Source organism: Perissodus microlepis, chromosome 3, assembly GCF_051167445.1.
Source record: "Perissodus microlepis isolate ML-2025 ecotype Zambia chromosome 3, ASM5116744v1, whole genome shotgun sequence".
Taxonomy (NCBI): Eukaryota; Metazoa; Chordata; class Actinopteri; order Cichliformes; family Cichlidae; genus Perissodus; species Perissodus microlepis.
Genome location: NC_140463.1, coordinates 22523690 through 22544367, shown reverse-complemented (window position 1 = coordinate 22544367; position 20678 = coordinate 22523690). Strand labels below are relative to the sequence as shown.

Here is a 20678-nt window from a genome sequence, read left to right as displayed (position 1 = left end):
TTGATTAGAGGAATGGGGAACAGGTGAGTAACACACAGGTGCAACAAATCAAAGGAAACAAAGTAAAGAAAGTAAAACAAAACACAAGAGACAAGAGACTACCAGCCTAAGATAGTAAGAAACACAATGAGGGAACATCGAATACAGAAATGGAGACTTAACAATGACATATGTGGAACAAATGAAGGCCGTGATAACTGAAACAAGGAAAATGATAGAGAAACTATAAATAGATAACCAAAGTTAAGAAGGCATTTGAATATAATTCTAAGGAAACCAACTAGGACATATCTGCTGAAAGTACAAACTCTAAACGCTATGTCAAAGACCCAGGACCATGAGACAACTTAAAGAGAAAAAAAATATCCTGCATTAAAATATTTACAAAAAAATATTTTACTGGCTTCCTGTTAAATCCAGAATTGAATTTAAAATCCTGCTCCTCACATACAAGGTCTTAAATAATCAGGCCCCATCTTATCCCAATGACCTTGTAGTACCATATCACCCTATTAGAGCACTTTGCTCTCACACTGCAGGCCTACTTGTTGTTCCTAGAGTATTTAAAAGTAGAATGGGAGGCAGAGCCTTCAGTTTTCAGGCCCCTCTTCTGTGGAACCAGCTTCCAGTTTGGATTCAGGAGACCGACACTATCTCTACTTTCAAGATTAGGCTTAAAACTTTCCTTTGTGCTAAAGCATATACTTAGATTAGGCTGGATCAGGTGACCCTGAATCCTCCCTTAGTTATGCTGCAATAGACGTAGGCTGCCGGGGGATTCCCATGATGCATTGAATTTTTCCTTTCCAGTCACCTTTCTCACTCACTAAGTGTTAATAGACCTCTCTGCATTGAATTATACTTGTTATTAATCTCTGTCTCTCTTCCACAGCATGTCTTTTGTCCTGTCTTTCTTCTCTCACCCCAACCGGTCGCAGCAGATGGCCCCGCCCCTCCCTGAGCCTGGTTCTGCCGGAGGTTTCTTCCTGTTAAAAGGGAGTTTTTCTTTCGCACTGTCACCAAAGTGCTTGCTCTTTCACATTAGGATAATTTACCAAGAAGAGCTTTAACTGTTCCTCTTCAGTCCTTTTCTGGAGTAAGATCTGCACTCGATTAACACAAATTGTTGTGTTACAAACTGTAAATGTTCAAGATATAATGACAGAGAAGGGTTTTTTTCTGCTAAGAGAAAGTGGACTCAAATCTTTTATAATGTTACATAATGGAACAGAGATTTACATCACAAAAAGTGCAAAAATGCTGGGATTACGGCTGAATTTGGGGGGAGACCCATGAAAATGTGACATGTAGCAAAGACTCAGAGACCAGTTTGATGCAATGCTGAAGATTTTAATGATGCACAAGATCATTAAGGAGAGTTCATTATGGAAAATAAAATGCTACTAAAACCATTATTTCCATTACACTTTCCATTTGTGCCTATTAAACAATCTAAGTAATAAAAGTAAAGATGTAAACTGAAAAACAGGTCTTTCGTATAACATATGAGATTATTTGACTTTTTGACTTGTCAGATGTGCCACGTCTTCAAATCAGCCCAGGAATCCTCACATTCTTCTAACGCAGACAGATGGAAAATTTCCCTGGCAATTCTGATCATTCATACACTTGTTACCTATAAACACACAAACACACACACAATAGATCCAATGGACACATACATATCCAGACTCATATGCTATATATTATATATATATATATATATATATATATATATATTTTTTTTTTTTTTTTTTTTTTTTTTTTTTTTTTAAATACAATGAACTTTTTTGTTTACTATGGTACAAAATGCAAACACTGGAGTAGTAAAAGTAAATAAATTGAATATATTTGTATTCAATCCCAAATTCCAAAACTGTTGGAAAGCTGTCACTTGAAAAAGAATGTAAATTCCAATGTTTATAAAGATGCATATTATAAAGTTTTATGCTTCTGCAAGGCCTAATCTACCAGTATGTGCAAACTCTTTTTAAAGTCTCAAATATAATTTTTGTTGTTATCCACTAAATTTCTAATTTGCTTATTTTTTATTAAAATGCCATATTACGGCTATTTACTTGCATTCCTGAACAGAAACACTAGTTGTAGTGATTAAATGTTAAAGGTTGTCCTCACAGAGATTTCTTCAGATTCTCTGAATTTTTGATGCTATTATATACTGTAGATGATGAAATATTCAGATTGGATTTTATGTTGAAGAATAATATCCTGAAATTGTTTAACAATTTATAGATGTAGTATTTTGCAGATTTATGAACATGTGCCCATTTTTGCTTCTGCTTCTCTTTAAGATGCTCTTTTTATAACCAGTCACATTACTGATCTGTTGCCAATCAACCTAATTAGTTCCAAATGTTGCAAACATAATTTTCTGGTTACATTTCCAGCTCTTTATGGCTCTCTCCCAAATTTTTATACATTATTTATTTGATTTACCTGAAAAATTCATCTCCATGCACTCCTCATTGCCTTTATGGTTGTTTGGCTCTCCTGAACACCAGTTTGTATATTGGAAGCCTGTTCCATCAATCCAAAACCAATAACCATCCTAGAACACAAAAAAACAAAAATAGGGCAATAATAGACTGAAAAGCAAATTACACTCCAAAATTCTACATTTAGATATATCCATATATCTACACACACGCACACACACACACACACACATATAAATATAGATAGATAGATAGATAGATAGATAGATAGATAGATAGATAGATAGATAGATAGATAGATAGATAGATATAAGAGTTTATGACAATACTGTATATAATATATTAATATATAATATGTATATAATAACAAAGGAGTTTTTCTTCTCATGTTTGCTAAAGCGGTTGCTCATAGGGGGTCATATGATCGTTGGGGTTTTCTCTGATGTTGTTGAGTCTTTACCTTAGAATTAACTTTACTTGTTGTGATTTGACACTACATAAATAAAAATAAAAATGAAATTGAGAGCTTGGACCTAGTTTACCTGTTGGGCATCAGAGCCTCCAATCCATGTTCGTCCATCTTCACCACTTGCATCATATATCACCTTCTGAATCAACTCATATTCCTCGAGGCTGTGTACAGATGCAAGGTTTGCATTCATGTATTCACAGTTTTTCTGCAGTGGAGAGACAAAAAGACAAGCTGACAAAGAAACTATACAACTTTAAAGCTCGCACACGGCAAACATGCAGATCATTGACAGTTATTTGTATTATTGTTATTATTATTATTGTTATTATTATTATTATTATTATTATGATAAACACGATTTCAAATCTATTAACATTATTCAAATGGCTATTATAAACCAGCATATAATTTTTGAAAAATTAGCAGAGTGAAAATTGTGCAGTTGTTTATTTGTGATGTTTGTTTATGATTGCGGTTTAACTTTAAAAAAAGAAAAACTTTCATTACTTGGACAAAAACAACGTATTGTAATCATTAAAAAAATGCATAATACTTTTCCCATTTTCATGTGCCAAAATCACCAAAAAAAAGTGTTACTGTTTCAAAGATAAAAGATAAAAAGATAAATAATGAAATATAAGACATACACAAACAATTTCACATAAATCCTGACTAATGATGAATAAATACTATTGTCGTTTCCCTTCAGCCCAACTGGCCACAGGAAATGGCTGCCCCTCCTTTAACATATTTGTGGCAGCAATTTCGTCCTGTTAAAGGGGAGTTTTTCCTTCCCACTGTTGCCAAGTGCTTTCTCGCAGGGGCTCATCTGACTGTTGGAGATTTCTCTGCATGTATTACTGTAGAGTCTTTACCTTACAATATAAAGCACTTTAAGGCAACTGCTGTTGTGATTTGGCCCTACATAAATAAAACTGAATATAATGTTGTTATTGTAAAATAACTGTACACTAAAGTGAGATTAATTAGCAGCTCACAGTTTATAGACAGTTAATTACTATAAGGTTCATTCACTGTGACACATGAGTTCTAATCTTTGCCATTACCTGAGCCTCAGCCCAAGTCATGGTTTGGGACACATAGAGAAAGCACTGGTTATAATACTGGGTCCAATCACAGGAACAGCACGGGGATTTATTCACAGCACACCAATCCTCTGAAGACAAACAAAGAACACTGTGTGATGTAAAGCCAAGCAATGCCACTGTACACTGGTCATTAACTAATTATATTATTGACAATATTTTTTACGTAGATTTGGATTCCAAAATTTATTATTTTCCTTCTTAAGATTTAAAGATATTTTTAAATACATATGTTTGGTCTCATTTTAGCAGCTGTCTGTTTCAAGGCTGTTTTTTCCCCACAGGCTGTTCACATTAGGTGAAAATATTATATGCTGACACTGCTACATGTTTTTAATATGTGTGGGTTTTTTGTTTTTTTCAAACATACACTTGGAATCAGAAAAAGAAAGGATACTGTTTCATGGTAAAATAAGATATATATCATTTGTTTTACTTTGAAGTTTGGGTATAGCACAGGTATTCCAGATGTGTTTTTGCATTTTTCAACAGCTCAAATGTGATTGAAATAAAAACAGAAAATGGATCAACTATAAATTTTAGAGAAAAAATGTTACATTTAGTTTAAAAAGCTTTTATAGGTGCAATATCAATTTTAAAATCTGTCAGAATTAATGCATGTAAGATTTACATGTACCAAGATACTGCAGACATACTGTAATACTCACCAGCAGCATCGGCCAGAACTGCCATTGCACAGAGAAGTGCAGACACAGTCAGAAGCTTCATGGTGATGTTTAGTATCTGTAGGCAGCAGAAGAAGAAAAGTGACTGTTAGTTTAGTGAAGAAAACACAGAAGATCATCAGGATGATTGTAACACACCTGTCGTAGGATATCGTCCCGCTTTAGTCTCAGCCTGCAGCGTCAGCCTTCCAGTGTGGAGATGTGTTATAGAAACCTGAAATAAAACCAAAGTTTTTAATTTGCAAAGAGGTCAAACAACAGAGTGCCCCAGCTGTCTGTGTAGCATTTGACTAAACACAATAACAAGCACTGAATTATTTATAAGAATAAGTTATCTATCCATGGTCACTTGCACAGTTAAGTCTACTGTGTATTTAATGATTATATAAGGACAAAACATGATACCATGGAGCCTTTTTATTCAGTCAAGTCAGCCTGACACAGAGAAAAACTGAATCTTGAACATTTCCATCACACTGTTGATCCTTTATCGATTTATTATCAAATGTTTGACCTTAAAATCCAAACAGGTTCTATTAAGGTCATCACTGTGTGCCATAAAGAAAGCACTTTGCTGTTTTTGCTGGGCATATAAACCCACTGGTGTTAAGAGCAAGTCACCCGGAAGCTGCTTGGAGTCAGGCGTCTGCTGAAACAAATGGGCTTAAAGATAATAATCAATCGGCCTTATTAGTATCAGCCTAAGACCCCGAACAGCACATTAGAGAAAATGTTAGAATGACAAGCACAATTAACACTGGGCACAATGAGACCAAATATTTAGCTTACAATAGAGATTTTGGTTTTACTTGGGTGTCTGGGGTGGGTACCTGTCAATCTGAGGCACTGATAAAGAACCTGTATCACAGCAACAATCAAGGTATTGATATTTAGTCTTTCCATGGTGCACACAGGTAAACCAGTCTGTTTTACTGCTCTGTTGCCCTAGAGTTGGCCAGTGACAGGGACTTGGAGTTTGAGCAGAGCTCAATCAGCACTCCTCCATCACCACTGAAGCAACAAAACAGAAATGACACTTTTCTCTCCTAACCTGATGTTTGTTGACACAGCCTCATCTGCTAGTTTCCAGGTGGAGGTGGAACTCACTGATAACAACTCAGGTGCACCCATGATCCTCTTTAAGTGACCTTCACCACTGAGTTTGTTGTCAGGGGCACCTGGGATGTGCGTCCCACCTTTTGGACCTCCAGCGTTTCCTCTGCAGGTTCCTAACCACATCTTTTCTCACGTAGAAGTCGTGTAGCTGAAGCTTTCAGTGTTTCATCCTTTCTCATGAGAATTTTCCGTAGCGTTTTTAATGTATACATACACATATATATAAAAATAATATTTTTTGTTTTCTTCCAACTGCATAAAGTGTCTCGGGCTGAATGTTTGTCCTTGTGGAAAATATTTTACCAAACATGTAAATGGCCTGTATTTGTATAGTGCTTTACACATCCAGTCTCACACTGGTGATGGCAAGCTACATTGTAGCCACAGCCTCCCTGGGGTGCACTGACAGAAGCAAGGCTGCCAGACACTCGCGCCACCGGGCCCGCTGACCACCACCAGTAGACAACGGGTGAAGTGTCTTGCCCAAGGACCCAACGACTGAGACTGTCCGAGCCGGGGCTCGAACCAGCAACCTTCCGATTACAAAGCAAACTCCCAACTCTTGAGCCACGATCGCCCCATGTAAAGACAGTAAAGAATTTAAGAAGAAGTCTATGAATAACAAGCATAGAAAACCATTTTATCAAAGTGCCATGGTCACATAATGCAGTCTGAACATGTCACTTAAACACATTGCACATACTTTCGAGGAAAAACATACAAAGCAAGTAGCCTCTGAGCTCACCCAGGATCTGAACCTAGGACCTCTCACACCCCAAGCATGAATCCTAAACCTAAATCAACAAGCTACAAACCCCCTTCCTATTCCTGTCTAAAGAAACTTGCAGCTGATCTGCATCTAACATAAACTCAGCCTCAATCTCACAGCCTAGATGTTGTAACAAATTCTATGAATCTGATTTAAAACTGACTCAATACCAAACACACGTTCCTCCAGCTCCATCACTTGTATGTAATGCTGCACATTACATTTTAAGAAGCGCGCCCCTGTGTGAAGAAACACTGAGCTGATTTGCACCATAAAAAAGACGAGAACCTACAAAATCAAATTGACGTGGTTAATGAACGGCTCCAGATCTATCAAACTTTCAAGGAAAGATGCCTGAAACTGGAGTCTGAGGAAAAAGGCCAAGCAGGTAGTTCACTGTTTATAGTCATATTAAGGCCGTGAATAATCATCACAAGGAAGCAAACTGGAGATAGAAGTGACATAAAAAAGTGGTTAATGTCTTAATGAAAAAACATGGGATAACTCAAGAAACTCATAGTTTAACACAGGAGTACACATATTTGAAAGGTTTTATGGAAAATTATAATTCACTGAAGGCAGAGAAAGAGACTAAACAACCAAAACAAACCTCTGGAGAGAAGTGTGAGAAGCTGACATCAAGGTTTCTAAGGAAGAAGCTTTACAGGAAAACATGATAAACTACAATTTGAGACTAAACAACCAGACAATCTAATCAGAAAAATGCTGTGCTTTTAATGAGCAGCTTTGACAGCGACCAATCAAACAGCAGCAGCTTCATGCTGACAAACTCATACTTCAATCAACTGCGTTTTAGTCACCTTTTGTGAGATTTCAGACTTTAACATGTTGTGTTTAAAGCTGCTGACTTTGATTAAATATCAAAGAGAGCAGCCTCTGTCAGTGCGCCCAAGGGTGCTTGTGTGCTACAATGTAGCTTGCCATCACCAGTGTGTGAATGTGTGTGTGAATGGGTGGGTGACTGAATGTGTAAAGCGCTTTGGGGTCCTTAGGGACTAGTAAAGCGCTATACAAATACAGGCCATTTACCATTTTACCATTTAAATAGACACAAGTAATCAGTTGAACAAAATATTAATTAAACAAACTGGCATCAGTCAATAGTTAGGCAAGCAAGCAAAAATAATTTGGCAAGTTGGCAAAACAATCAATCCATCAGTGGAAAAAAAAATATTAACTTGTCAAATTATTAAAACATCAAATATGTATCATTTGTGTTTTCCTCCCCTCATCCCCAACCAGCAGATGACTGCACCTCACTGCACATGGTTCTGCTGGAGGTCTTGTCCTTTTAAAATGGAGTTTTTCCTTCCCACTGTCACCAAGTGCTTACTCACAGGAGGATCTTTAAATGTTAGGGTTTTCTCTGTACTATTGTAGGCTCAGGATTGTGAAATATATGAAATAAATGCATACAATTTGATCTTGTAATAAAAAATAAATAAATCAGAAAACAACCAGAAAAACATGCTCAAAGTGCTGAGCTTCTTTATTTGAACTATACCAGACCATATTTTTTGGACCATAAGGCGCACTGGATTATAAGGCGCATTAAGGGAAACAATATAAGTAAAACCCTCACGTTAACTTTTATCGAGTGGAAAAATGTTAGCATTCATCCTCTAGCTTCACTGTGTTTATGCTAACATAGCTGTTTTGCTAGCGATCACGTAGCACAACATTAGCTGTGTCCCAAAACGTCGGCTGCATCCTTCGGAGGCCGCATTTGAAGGCCGATTACGTCACAGCCAGGCGACGAAGGCTGTCCCAATTCGTCGACTCCTTCAAATGCGGCCGACAAATGCGTCCTTCATTTCCCCGAATTTGAAGGATGGGTCGGGTGTGTCCTTCGTGGCCCACCATATCCCAGAAGTCATAGCACGGCCCAGCCAACTTTCAGCTGCCAACAATGGCGGCCGCTACTGAGTTTTAAAATTAGTCTTATTAATCTTTCTGGGTCACAAAATACACTTTTAACATATTTTAAGGCGAGAAAGTAGCTGTGTAAATTTCAAATATCTGTTTAGTTTATCAAGACATCACATATTTGCAATAGTGTGCCGACGTTTTCGGAGACGTCTGTTACCCACCCGCTCGATAGCACGTCGGGGGGTTCAATGGTCACTCGAGCCGGCAAGAGCAGCGGACTCCTGGCTTCATCGTTTTCAGACCCCCGCTCTTTCGCTACTCAGGTTAAACATGATATATAAGTCACTCGGATAACTTAAAAATTTAATTTTTTACCCTTTTTCTGTGTTTTATTTGTTCCGGAGTAAATCGGTCTGGCTGAGATCAAAGTTATTAGATTAAATAAAACTTTATTAATCCATCGGGTGGGTTCCTCCATGATTTTCACACAGCTGAATAAACGTCAAACAGAAAACTGATTAAACAGAAGTGTGAGACGGTCGAGAATTTACGCCAGTGTCCTGTTATATTTTAGATAGCAAGGAGCAGACGGCCGAGTTTATTAAACTCCACCGACACAGCGGTGACGCAAATCTGAAGGCTAGACCATCCCATTTCACAGCCTCGCACTTCCGGCCTTCTCGGTCTTCTCGGAGGGATGCAGCCGACGTTTTGGGACACAGCTATAATATACCAGCTAATCCAACTTCAGTAACCCTATAAAAGTCACTGCTGTTTAGTTTTCTATCTTCATTTATGTTGGAAGTGATAGCAGAGCTGTACATTTTAATTTTTTCCAAAATCTCTGTCAGAACATGCTGTATCATGTTTAGGTGGAAACTAGCGAGCTAACTCCCTGCTAACTTCAAACTCTGTTACATATAATAAATTATGTTTTCATGGATGCCTGAATGTTAAACTTAATTGTTACACCTGGTAAAGCAGCAATGCTGATCATTTTATTAAAGATGAAAGAATTTAGACAGTTTTTAACTTTCAGCCGCAATGTTTGTAGCTTGTAGTTTGTAGTGTTTATAGCTCTTCACTCACTCCTGACCCTGCATGTTTATAGCTGAGCCCCCTTCTGCTGAAATCAGCAGAACTGAAGTTTACTAAGTTTCAGGGTTTTAGTCTTATTTCTGCACAGAAATCAGGTCACAATTTAAATGTTTTTGTGGGACTTTGCTCAAAACACCATTCTCCTACATAGAGCAGGGCGATATGACCAAGAATATTTATCACAATTGTTACGGCCCTAGCTGGGCCTCCTGATACTGCCCTTGTGTGGGCGTGGTGTTTTTCTCCGCCTCCTCCTCTATTGCTCCATCCCTCTGTCTCTCTCTTGCTCTTCTCTCTCCCCAGAACACACCTGCTGCTCATTGGCCTCGTTTACCACCTGGGCCCAGTCAGCAATCACCTCTCTGAGGTTATATAAGCTGGGGATGGGCTGGATGTGGGAGGGTGGCTTTCTCTGGTGTCTTTGCTTTGAGTGCTAGGTGTGTGATTGTCGTGGTGTGGTGTGGTGTGGTGTGGTGTGGTGTGGTGTGGTGTGGTGTGGTGTGGTGTGGTGTGGTGTGGTGTGGTGTGGTGTGGTGTGGTGTGAGAGGCTTCTGGTAGTTTTCCTCTGTGCTGGTCAGTGTGTGATACTGGTCTAGGTGTGGAAAAGGCCTGCTGTGTGTGACCAGCCCCACTGTGCGTGGCGCTTTGTGAGTAGCTCTTAACTGAGCAGTGGTTTTCCTTAAGTGACGGCGGCCTCCATTATTTGGTTTGGCCTGCCTGGTTACTTCTAGTAGCAGCGTTGCTGTCTTTTTCTGTTGAAGCCTTATAGTTGTTTTCTTTCTTGAAGTGGTCACCATCTCTTTGGGTTGACCTGTCTGATTTATCATTAAATCAGCATTGCTGTCTCTTTCTGTTGTTACTGTTTATATGATTATTGGGTTAATTGATTGTAATAAAGATTTATTTTGTGTTAAACACCTCTGCCTGGCGTCCTTTTCATTTCAACCCGGATCCAACAGTTACTGTCCCCCACCCTCTTCGCCTAGCTTTCATGTGGGGACGTATCACAATATACATTTGAAAATTTGCGATAACGATATAACTGACGATATAATTGACACTAGACAAAATACTTTACAACTCCACAACTTTATTAGTGCAAAGAAAATCAATGTATTTTCACTTAAACAAGCAGCTGTTTTTTATGTGCATTAAAGTTATATAAAAATGTATCAGTGCAAATGCAAATTCCTTGCTGACAGTTTAACCAAAAGGCATTTCCAGTAGAAATTGGCCGACATATCCTCAGCATAACCATATATAATATCCAGAAAACTTAAAAAGAGGTTATACACACACAATACGGTAATATTATGTTGAAGCACAGTACGTATCACTCCGCGAGGCTCCTGCCTACGATAGCCGTAATGCTCCGACAATCCATCAAGCGGTGCGGGTTCGTAGCTTAGCAAAGTCGCACTAAAACATTTGACAGATTTTCGAGCGCCGTGTACCACAAAATCATTTCGAGGTCAGTAAACACAACCAGAATTCATACATGAGGCACACAGGATTATAAGGGGCACTGTCGATTTTCAGAAAAATCAAAGGATTTATTTTAAGTGTGCCGTATTTTCCAAAAAAACACAGTAAAAACAACGGCCCGCTAGCATGCTCTACCAAAAATAGTGCTTTGTTGTGTATCTGACGGACAAAAGCTAAACCAGTTCCACACCACTGAAGTTGCAGCATTTTTACAAACCAATTCTGGTTCATCTGTTTCATTCAACGATCCGCTTTCGCCCTCATTCTCCGTCGCCGGCACGCTTTTTCCGCTATGTGCGTATAAAAACAAAGGCACTGCGCATGCGCGTTTTACCCATATTCTATGGTGATATTTCATTTTTTTTATCGTTGCCAAACATTATATTCAGTTTTTCTTCTTCAGTAACCTTTCCCACTCACTAAGTGTTAATAGACCTGTCTGCACTGAATTATACTTGTTATTAATCTCTGTCTCTCTTCCACAGCATGTCTTTTGTCCTGTCTTTCTTCTCTCACCCCAACCGGTCGCAGCAGATGGCCGCCCCTCCCTGAGCCTGGTTCTGCCGGAGGTTTCTTCCTGTTAAAAGGGAGTTTTTCTTTTGCACTGTCACCAAAGTGCTTGCTCTTTCACATTAGGATAATTTAGTAAAGTAAGTAAGTAAGTAAAATTTTGTTTATATAGCACATTTCTAGATAGAAATCACAAAGTGCTTTACAAGATATAACAGATTATAAAAAGAAAAAAAAAAAAACAAGATACAAACAAAGTTAGCAAAAGGCAATTTTAAAAAGATGTGTTTTTAGCTGTTTTTTAAAAGTAATCAATGAATCAGCGGATCGTAAGTCCTGAGGAAGGGAATTCCACAGTCTGGCGGCCACAGTAGCAAAAGCTCTATCACCCCTAGTTTTCAGTCTCGTATACTGAGTGACAAGTAGGCCCTGACTACTCGACCTCAGAGACCTACTAGGGGCATAGGGCTGTAAAAGTTAAATAATATATGGTGGTGCTTGTTGTTGAAGAGCCTTAAAAGTTAAAACCAAAATCTTAAAATGGACTCTAAATTCGACAGGAAGCCAATGTAACTGCATAAGCAATGGTGTTATATGTGAAAATTTAGAAGCTTTCGTCAAAAGTCTTGCTGCAGCATTCTGAACGATCTGCAGACGCTCCAAAGAACCTTTGTTTAAACAAGTAAACAGGGAATTGCAATAGTCCAGTCGTGATGAGATAAAAGCATGAATAACAATCTCCAGTTCGGTATAGGATATTATAGAGCTCAATTTAGAAATATTTCTTAAATGATAAAAGCAAGACCGAACAAGAGATTTAACATGACTATCTAACGTAAGAGCAGGATCAAGGATAATCCCTAAGTTCCTGACAGATGGTTTTACAAACGTTGAAAGAGGACCAAGAGCATTTATTATACTGGGTATATGTCTCTCTGGGGCACATAAGAGGACTTCGGTTTTATTTTCATTTAGTTGGAGGAAGTTTTCAGCCATCCAGCCTTTAATGGTTTCCAAGCACACATTTAAAAGCCGCAGCTTAGAAGCCTCTTCCGGTTTAAAAGATATATAGAGTTGGATATCGTCCGCATAACAATGGTAACAAATATCCTCAAAAGGGCTCAAAATGTGCTGGAGAGGGAGTAAATAAACTAGAAACAATAAAGGCCCCAGCACAGAGCCTTGTGGCACACCAAAAGACAAGGACGCAGAAGATGATCTATACTTAGAAACTGCCACAGAAGAATATCGTTCAGAGAGATAAGAGGAGAACCATTTCAATGCAGTCCCAGAGACACCAACCCAGTATTTCAGCCTGTTAAGTAAAATATGGTGGTCAACAGTATCAAAGGCCGACGTAAGATCCAACATTAAGAGAACAGAACATTTACCTGCATCGCTTTGTAACAAAATGTCATTAGAAACTCTAAGAAGGGCTGTTTCAGTGGAATGAACTTTACGAAAGCCAGATTGAAATTTGTCGAAAATACTATATTTATCTAAAACTGCTGTAAGCTGCTTAGCCACGATCTTCTCTAGAATCTTAGCAATTAACGGAATTTTTGAGATCGGTCTATAATTGCTAGTGAGAGATGGGTCCAGCATAGGCTTTTTTAACAAGGGATGTATAACAGCAGTTTTAAAATAGGCAGGGACTATGCCCGAGGCCAAGGAGGTATTAATTATAGTAAGAATACAGGGACCAGTAGAGTAAAAGACATTTTTGAATAATGATGCAGGTAAGAAATCAAGAGAGCAAGAGGATAATTTTGTTGCACTAACTATTTTTCCCAGCTCTGGTAGTGAAACAGGTGAAAAACCTTCTAAAACAACAGGCCGAGCTGGAGTGGGAACTGACAGCGCAGACGCTGAAAAAGACAAGTTTTTCCTTATGTTACTAATTTTTTCTAAAAAGAAAGCAAGAAAAGTTTCACAATCTTCAACAGAAGAAATAATGGCAGCAGGTGGAGCAGGAGTAATAATATTAGTAATAGTATCAAATAAAACTTTAGGATTACCTCTGCTCTTTGCAACCAACTGAGAAAAGTAAGCAACCCTCGCAACTCTAATAGCATTGTTAAAGGAGGCTAAAAGATCCTTTAAATAAAGGAGATGAACATTTAAGTGGGTTTTCCTCCATAACCGCTCAGCTTTACGACAATTACGTTTTATAAGACGAATGTTGTCATTTAACCAGGGTACAGACTTGGAAACAGGCACAGGTCTCATTTTAATCGGACAGATTTCATCTAAGATCGAAAGACAATGATAATTGAATAGATCTATAGAAAAATCAACATCGTTTTGTGGGGATAATGTTAAATTAAAAGCATCAGAGAACTTCTGTGCTGAGGAGGAGTTTAAGGTGCGGGAAATAACTGTCCGATGAACAGGAGACATAGGCTCATAAAAAGACATATTAAAAAAGACACAATAATGGTCAGAAATAAAAATGTCCTTAGAACAAATATAATCAATATTCAGACCCAAAGAAAAAACAAGGTCCAGTGTATGGCCTTTGTTATGTGTGGGGCCAGATACATGTTGGATAAAATGAAAAGAGTCCATGATGCTGGTAAAACCCTTAGCAAAGAGGTCGGACTGATCATCAACATGTATATTAAAATCTCCCACAAGAAGCAATTTAGACAACCTCATAGTAGAGGACAAAAAATCACTAAACTCAGCTAAAAACGAGCTGTTTGGGCCAGGAGGGCGATAACCCAACGCACAGTAAAAAGGATCCTTCTTTCCGATTTTGATAAGCTGCAGTTCAAAAGACAGAAAGTGTCCAACTTTCACTGAACGGCAGTTAAACCGGCTCCGAAATGCCACCGCGAGGCCTCCTCCACGACCAGATCCTCGAGGCTGGCAAATGACAGAGAAGCCATTTGGGCACATTTCAATAGTAGACGAATAATCCGAACCCCGTTGCCAGGTCTCAGTCAAGAACAGGAAGTCCAGATTTTTAGAAACAATAAAATCGTTAAGCACAAACGATTTATTCGTCAAAGATCGGGCATTAAAGAGCGCCATAGACAGCGGGGTGAAAACATTGTTGTTGGAAGAAGCTCGAGTTTCTCGAATTAAAGGGCGTAAATTCTCGGGATCAGAGCCTTCACGTTCATATATTCCACTCACCGAGGGGATGAAAGGCCAGTCGGCAGGAGAGTCTGGATAAACCCTTCTGAGACAACACGGCCTCGGAGAGCCGGGCCCCCTATATCCAAGTAGGGCCTTGGGAGACAGATTTCTCTCCGTATAGCTGTCATGTGCGTAGGCAACAGAAAACGCCCGACATCGCTTTCCAATCAGCCCCCGCCGCCAGAGGAGCCTAAACTTCACCTGGATGCCCGATCTCTTTCCTCTTCTTCTCCGTAGTCTACGGGGAACGCCGAAAGCGCTGGCCGAAGATCCAGTCACAGGCAGAGGGTGGAAGGTACCAAAGGAGTGCGGGGGAAAGTGTGGAGAATGGAAAGTCCCACAAAAGGAAGAAGAAAAAACATCTTTGGCCGTCATTGACGAACGGATGGATAACAGCGTCAGACGATCGTAAACCAAGGCAGCCAGTACATCATTAAAACAGTTAAAAAACAGCAGAGTAGAAAGAAAAAACACACCAATAGAGCGAGACCAACTACACCCGGCAGCGGCGAAGCCAAACACAGGCGCCATCTCTTCTTTACCAAGAAGAGCTTTAACTGTTCCTCTTCAGTCCTTTTCTGGAGTAAGATCTGCACTCGATTAACACAAATTGTTGTGTTACAAACTGTAAATGTTCAAGATATAATGACAGAGAAGGGTGTTTTTCTGCTAAGAGAAAGTGGACTCAAATCTTTTATAACCTTACATAATGGAACAGAGATTTACATCACAAAAAGTGCAAAAATGCTGGGATTACGGCTGAATTTGGGGGGAGACCCATGAAAATGTGACATGTAGCAAAGACTCAGAGACCAGTTTGATGCAATGCTTAAGATTTTAATGATGCACAAGATCACTAAGGAGAGTTCATTATGGAAAATAACATGCTACTAAAACCATTATTTCCATTACACTTTCCATTTGTGCCTATTAAACAATCCAAGAAATAAAAGTAAAGATGTAAACTGAAAAACAGATCTTTCGTGTAACATATGAGATTATTTGGCTTTTTGACTTGTCAGATGTGCCACGTCTTCAAATCAGCCCAGGAATCCTCACATTCTTCTAACGCAGACAGATGGAAATTTTACCTGGCACTTCTGATCATTCATACACTTGTTACCTATAAACACACAAACACACACACAATAGATCTAATGGACACATACATATCCAGACTTATATGCTATATATTATATATATATATATATTTTTAAATACAATGAACTTTTTTGTTTAATATGATACAAAATGCAAACACTGGCGTATGTAAAAGTAAATAAATTGAATATATTTGTATTCAATCCCAAATTCCAAAACTGTTGGAAAGCTGTCACTTGAAAAAGAATGTAAATTCCAATGTTTATAAAGATGCATATTATAAAGTTTTATGCTTCTGTATGGGCTAATCTACCAGTATGTGCAAAGTATTTTTTAAGTCTCAAATATAATTTTTGTTGTTATCCACTAAATTTCTAATTTGCTTATTTTTTATTAAAATGCCATATTACGGCTATTTACTTGCATTCCTGAACAGAAACACTAGTTGTAGTGGTTAAATGTTAAAGGTTGTCCTCACAGAGATTTCTTCAGATTCTCTGAATTTTTGATGCTATTATATACTGTAGATGATGAAATATGCAGATTGGATTTTATGTTGAAGAATAATATCCTGAAATTGTTTAACAATTTATAGATGTAGTATTTTGCAGATTTATGAACATGTGCCCATTTTTGCTTCTGCTTCTCTTTAAGATGCTCTTTTTATAACCAGTCACGCTACTGATCTGTTGCCAATCAACCTAATTAGTTCCAAATGTTGCAAACATAATTTTCTGGTTACATTTCCAGCTCTTTATGGCTCTCTCCCAACTTTTTATACATTATTTATTTGATTTACCTGAAAAATTCATCTCCATGCACTCCTCGCCTTTATAGTTGTTTGGCTGTCCTGAACACCAGTTTGTATATTGGAAGCCTGTTCCATCAATCCAAAACCAATAACCATCCTAGAACACAAAAAAACAAAAATAAGGCAATAATAGACTGAAAAGCAAATTACACTCCAAAATTATACATTTAGATATATCTATATATATACACACACACACACACACATATCTATAGATAGATAGATAGATAGATAGATAGATAGATAGATAGATAGATAGATAGATAGATAGATAGATAGATAGATATAGATATATGAGTTTATGACAATACTGTATATAATATATAATATATTAATATATAATATGTATATAATAACAAAGGAGTTTTTCTTCTCATGTTTGCTAAAGCGGTTGCTCATAGGGGGTCATATGATCGTTGGGGTTTTCTCTGATGTTGTTGAGTCTTTACCTTAGAATTAACTTTACTTGTTGTGATTTGACACTACATAAATAAAAATAAAAATGAAATTGAGAGCTTGGACCTAGTTTACCTGTTGGGCATCAGAGCCTCCAATCCATGTTCGTCCATTTGCACCACTTGCATCATATATCACCTTCTGAATCAACTCATATTCCTCGAGGCTGTGTACAGATGCAAGGTTTGCATTCATGTATTCACAGTTTTTCTGCAGTGGAGAGACAAAAAGACAAGCTGACAAAGAAACTATACAACTTTAAAGCTCGCACACGGCAAACATGCAGATCATTGACAGTTATTTGTATTATTATTATTATTATTATTATTGTTATTATTATTATCATTATTATGATAAAGATGATTTAAAATCTATTAACATTATTCAAATGGCTATTATAAACCAGCATATAATTTTTGAAAAATTAGTTGTTTGTTTGTGATGTTTGTTTATGATTGCGGTTTAACTTAAAAAAAACAAAAACTTTCATTACTTGGACAAAAACAATGTTTTGTAATCATTAAAAAATGCATAATACATTTTTCCATTTTCATGTGCCAAAATCACCAAAAAAAAGTGTTACTGTTTCAAAGATAAAAGATAAAAAGATAAATAATAAAATATAAGACATACACAAACAATTTCACATAAATCCTGACTAATGATGAATAAATACTATTGTCATTTCCCTTCAGCCCAACTGGCCACAGGAAATGGCTGCCCCTCCTTCAACATATTTGTGGCAGCAATTTTGTCCTGTTAAAGGGGAGTTTTTCCTTCCCACTGTTGCCAAGTGCTTTCTCGCAGGGGCTCATCTGACTGTTGGAGATTTCTCTGCATGTATTACTGTAGAGTCTTTACCTTACAATATAAAGCACTTTAAGGCAACTGCTGTTGTGATTTGGCCCTACATAAATAAAACTGAATATAATGTTGTTATTGTAAAATAACTGTACACTAAAGTGAGATTAATTAGCAGCTCACAGTTTATAGACAGTTAATTACTATAAGGTTCATTCACTGTGACACATGAGTTCTAATCTTTGCCATTACCTGAGCCTCAGCCCAAGTCATGGTTTGGGACACATAGAGAAAGCACTGGTTATAATACTGGGTCCAATCACAGGAACAGCACGGGGATTTATTCACAGCACACCAATCCTCTGAAGACAAACAAAGAACACTGTGTGATGTAAAGCCAAGCAATGCCACTGTACACTGGTCATTAACTAATTATATTATTGACAATATTTTTTACATAGATTTGGATTCCAAAATTTATTATTTTCCTTCTTAAGATTTAAAGATATTTTTAAATACATATGTTTGGTCTCATTTTAGCAGCTGTCTGTTTCAAGGCTGTTTTTTTCCCCACAGGCTGTTCACATTAGGTGAAAATATTATATGCTGACACTGCTACATGTTTTTAATATGTGTGGGTTTTTTGTTTTTTTCAAACATACACTTGGAATCAGAAAAAGAAAGGATACTGTTTCATGGTAAAATAAGATATATATCATTTGTTTTACTTTGAAGTTTGGGTATAGCACAGGTATTCCAGATGTGTTTTTGCATTTTTCAACAGCTCAAATGTGATTGAAATAAAAACAGAAAATGGATCAACTATAAATTTTAGAGAAAAAATGTTACATTTAGTTTAAAAAGCTTTTATAGGTGCAATATCAATTTTAAAATCTGTCAGAATTAATGCATGTAAGATTTACATGTACCAAGATACTGCAGACATACTGTAATACTCACCAGCAGCATCGGCCAGAACTGCCATTGCACAGAGAAGTGCAGACACAGTCAGAAGCTTCATGGTGATGTTTAGTATCTGTAGGCAGCAGAAGAAGAAAAGTGACTGTTAGTTTAGTGAAGAAAACACAGAAGATCATCAGGATGATTGTAACACACCTGTCGTAGGATATCGTCCCGCTTTAGTCTCAGCCTGCAGCGTCAGCCTTCCAGTGTGGAGATGTGTTATAGAAACCTGAAATAAAACCAAAGTTTTTAATTTGCAAAGAGGTCAAACAACAGAGTGCCCCAGCTGTCTGTGTAGCATTTGACTAAACACAATAACAAGCACCGAATTATTTATAAGAATAAGTTATCTATCCATGGTCACTTGCACAGTTAAGTCTACTGTGTATTTAATGATTATATAAGGACAAAACATGATACCATGGAGCCTTTTTATTCAGTCAAGTCAGCCTGACACAGAGAAAAACTGAATCTTGAACATTTCCATCACACTGTTGATCCTTTATCGATTTATTATCAAATGTTTGACCTTAAAATCCAAACAGGTTCTATTAAGGTCATCACTGTGTGCCATAAAGAAAGCACTTTGCTGTTTTTGCTGGGCATATAAACCCACTGGTGTTAAGAGCAAGTCACCCGGAAGCTGCTTGGAGTCAGGCGTCTGCTGAAACAAATGGGCTTAAAGATAATAATCAATCGGCCTTATTAGTATCAGCCTAAGACCCCGAACAGCACATTAGAGAAAATGTTAGAATGACAAGCACAATTAACACTGGGCACAATGAGACCAAATATTTAGCTTACAATAGAGATTTTGGTTTTACTTGGGTGTCTGGGGTGGGTACCTGTCAATCTGAGGCACTGATAAAGAACCTGTATCACAGCAACAATCAAGGTATTGATATTTAGTCTTTCCATGGTGCACACAGGTAAACCAGTCTGTTTTACTGCTCTGTTGCCCTAGAGTTGGCCAGTGACAGGGACTTGGAGTTTGAGCAGAGCTCAATCAGCACTCCTCCATCACCACTGAAGCAACAAAACAGAAATGACACTTTTCTCTCCTAACCTGATGTTTGTTGACACAGCCTCATCTGCTAGTTTCCAGGTGGAGGTGGAACTCACTGATAACAACACAGGTGCACTCATGATCCTCTTTAAGTGACCTTCACCACTGAGTTTGTTGTCAGGGGCACCTGGGATGTGCGTCCCACCTTTTGGACCTCCAGCGTTTCCTCTGCAGGTTCCTAACCACATCTTTTCTCACGTAGAAGTCGTGTAGCTGAAGCTTTCACTGTTTCATCCTTTCTCATGAGCATTTTCCTTAGCTTTTTTCATATGTGTATATATATATATATATATATATATATATATATATATATATATATATATATATATATATTCTGTATAACTGTATATCTCAGATTTCTGTAAAGTTATTTATTTCATATTCTGTATAGTTTTTCATATTTATATCCTGTTCATATCCTGTACATAGCTTGTACTCACTACAGCCTGTACATACCTATAGTTATAGAATATTCACAACATACTTCATACCGTGTACATTATAACATACCATAATAGACCCATTTCTGTAATATACTTACATATCTATATTATGCTAATATATATTGTAATATATCTATATCACTAAAGCACTTCTGGATGGATGCAAACTGCATTTCGTTGCCCTGTACCTGTGCATGTGCAATGACAATAAAGTTGAATTCTATTCTATTCTATTCTATATATAATATTTTTTATGTTTTCTTCCAACTGCATAAGGTGTCTCGGGCTGAATGTTTGTCCTTGTG

At 37.6% G+C, this 20678-nt stretch overlaps 2 protein-coding genes across 2 annotated transcripts; both read right to left on the bottom strand.

Annotated features, from left to right (window-relative positions):
* Nucleotides 1-1464: 1464 nt before the first annotated feature.
* LOC146390522 (ladderlectin-like) lies at nucleotides 1465-4955 on the bottom strand. The gene is made up of 6 exons (XM_084918174.1): nucleotides 4859-4955; nucleotides 4703-4778; nucleotides 3996-4105; nucleotides 2999-3133; nucleotides 2458-2569; nucleotides 1465-1636 (listed from the first exon to the last, which is right to left on the bottom strand). Exons 2-6 carry the CDS (start codon nucleotides 4761-4763, stop codon nucleotides 1569-1571), a joined length of 486 nt encoding a protein of 161 aa, XP_084774300.1. The 5' UTR covers nucleotides 4764-4778; nucleotides 4859-4955; the 3' UTR covers nucleotides 1465-1568.
* Nucleotides 4956-15684: 10729 nt separating this feature from the next.
* Nucleotides 15685-19149, bottom strand: LOC146390521 (ladderlectin-like). The gene is made up of 6 exons (XM_084918168.1): nucleotides 19018-19149; nucleotides 18862-18937; nucleotides 18154-18263; nucleotides 17176-17310; nucleotides 16633-16741; nucleotides 15685-15855 (listed from the first exon to the last, which is right to left on the bottom strand). Exons 2-6 carry the CDS (start codon nucleotides 18920-18922, stop codon nucleotides 15788-15790), a joined length of 483 nt encoding a protein of 160 aa, XP_084774294.1. The 5' UTR covers nucleotides 18923-18937; nucleotides 19018-19149; the 3' UTR covers nucleotides 15685-15787.
* Between the last annotated feature and the right edge of the window lie 1529 nt (nucleotides 19150-20678).

Excerpts from the sequence above, each read along its gene's own strand:
- LOC146390522 (XM_084918174.1), bottom strand. The coding sequence starts at position 4,763 with ATGAAGCTTCTGACTGTGTCTGCACTTCTCTGTGCAATGGCAGTTCTG. Across the intron at positions 2,570-2,998 it reads GAGGCTCTGATGCCCAACAG|GATGGTTATTGGTTTTGGAT; the intron begins GTAAACTAGGTC and ends TTTGTGTTCTAG. Across the intron at positions 1,637-2,457 it reads CATGGAGATGAATTTTTCAG|GTAACAAGTGTATGAATGAT; the intron begins GTAAATCAAATA and ends GTGTGTTTATAG.
- LOC146390521 (XM_084918168.1), bottom strand. The coding sequence starts at position 18,922 with ATGAAGCTTCTGACTGTGTCTGCACTTCTCTGTGCAATGGCAGTTCTG. Across the intron at positions 17,311-18,153 it reads TGACTTGGGCTGAGGCTCAG|AAAAACTGTGAATACATGAA; the intron begins GTAATGGCAAAG and ends TCTCCACTGCAG. Across the intron at positions 16,742-17,175 it reads GAGGCTCTGATGCCCAACAG|GATGGTTATTGGTTTTGGAT; the intron begins GTAAACTAGGTC and ends TTTGTGTTCTAG.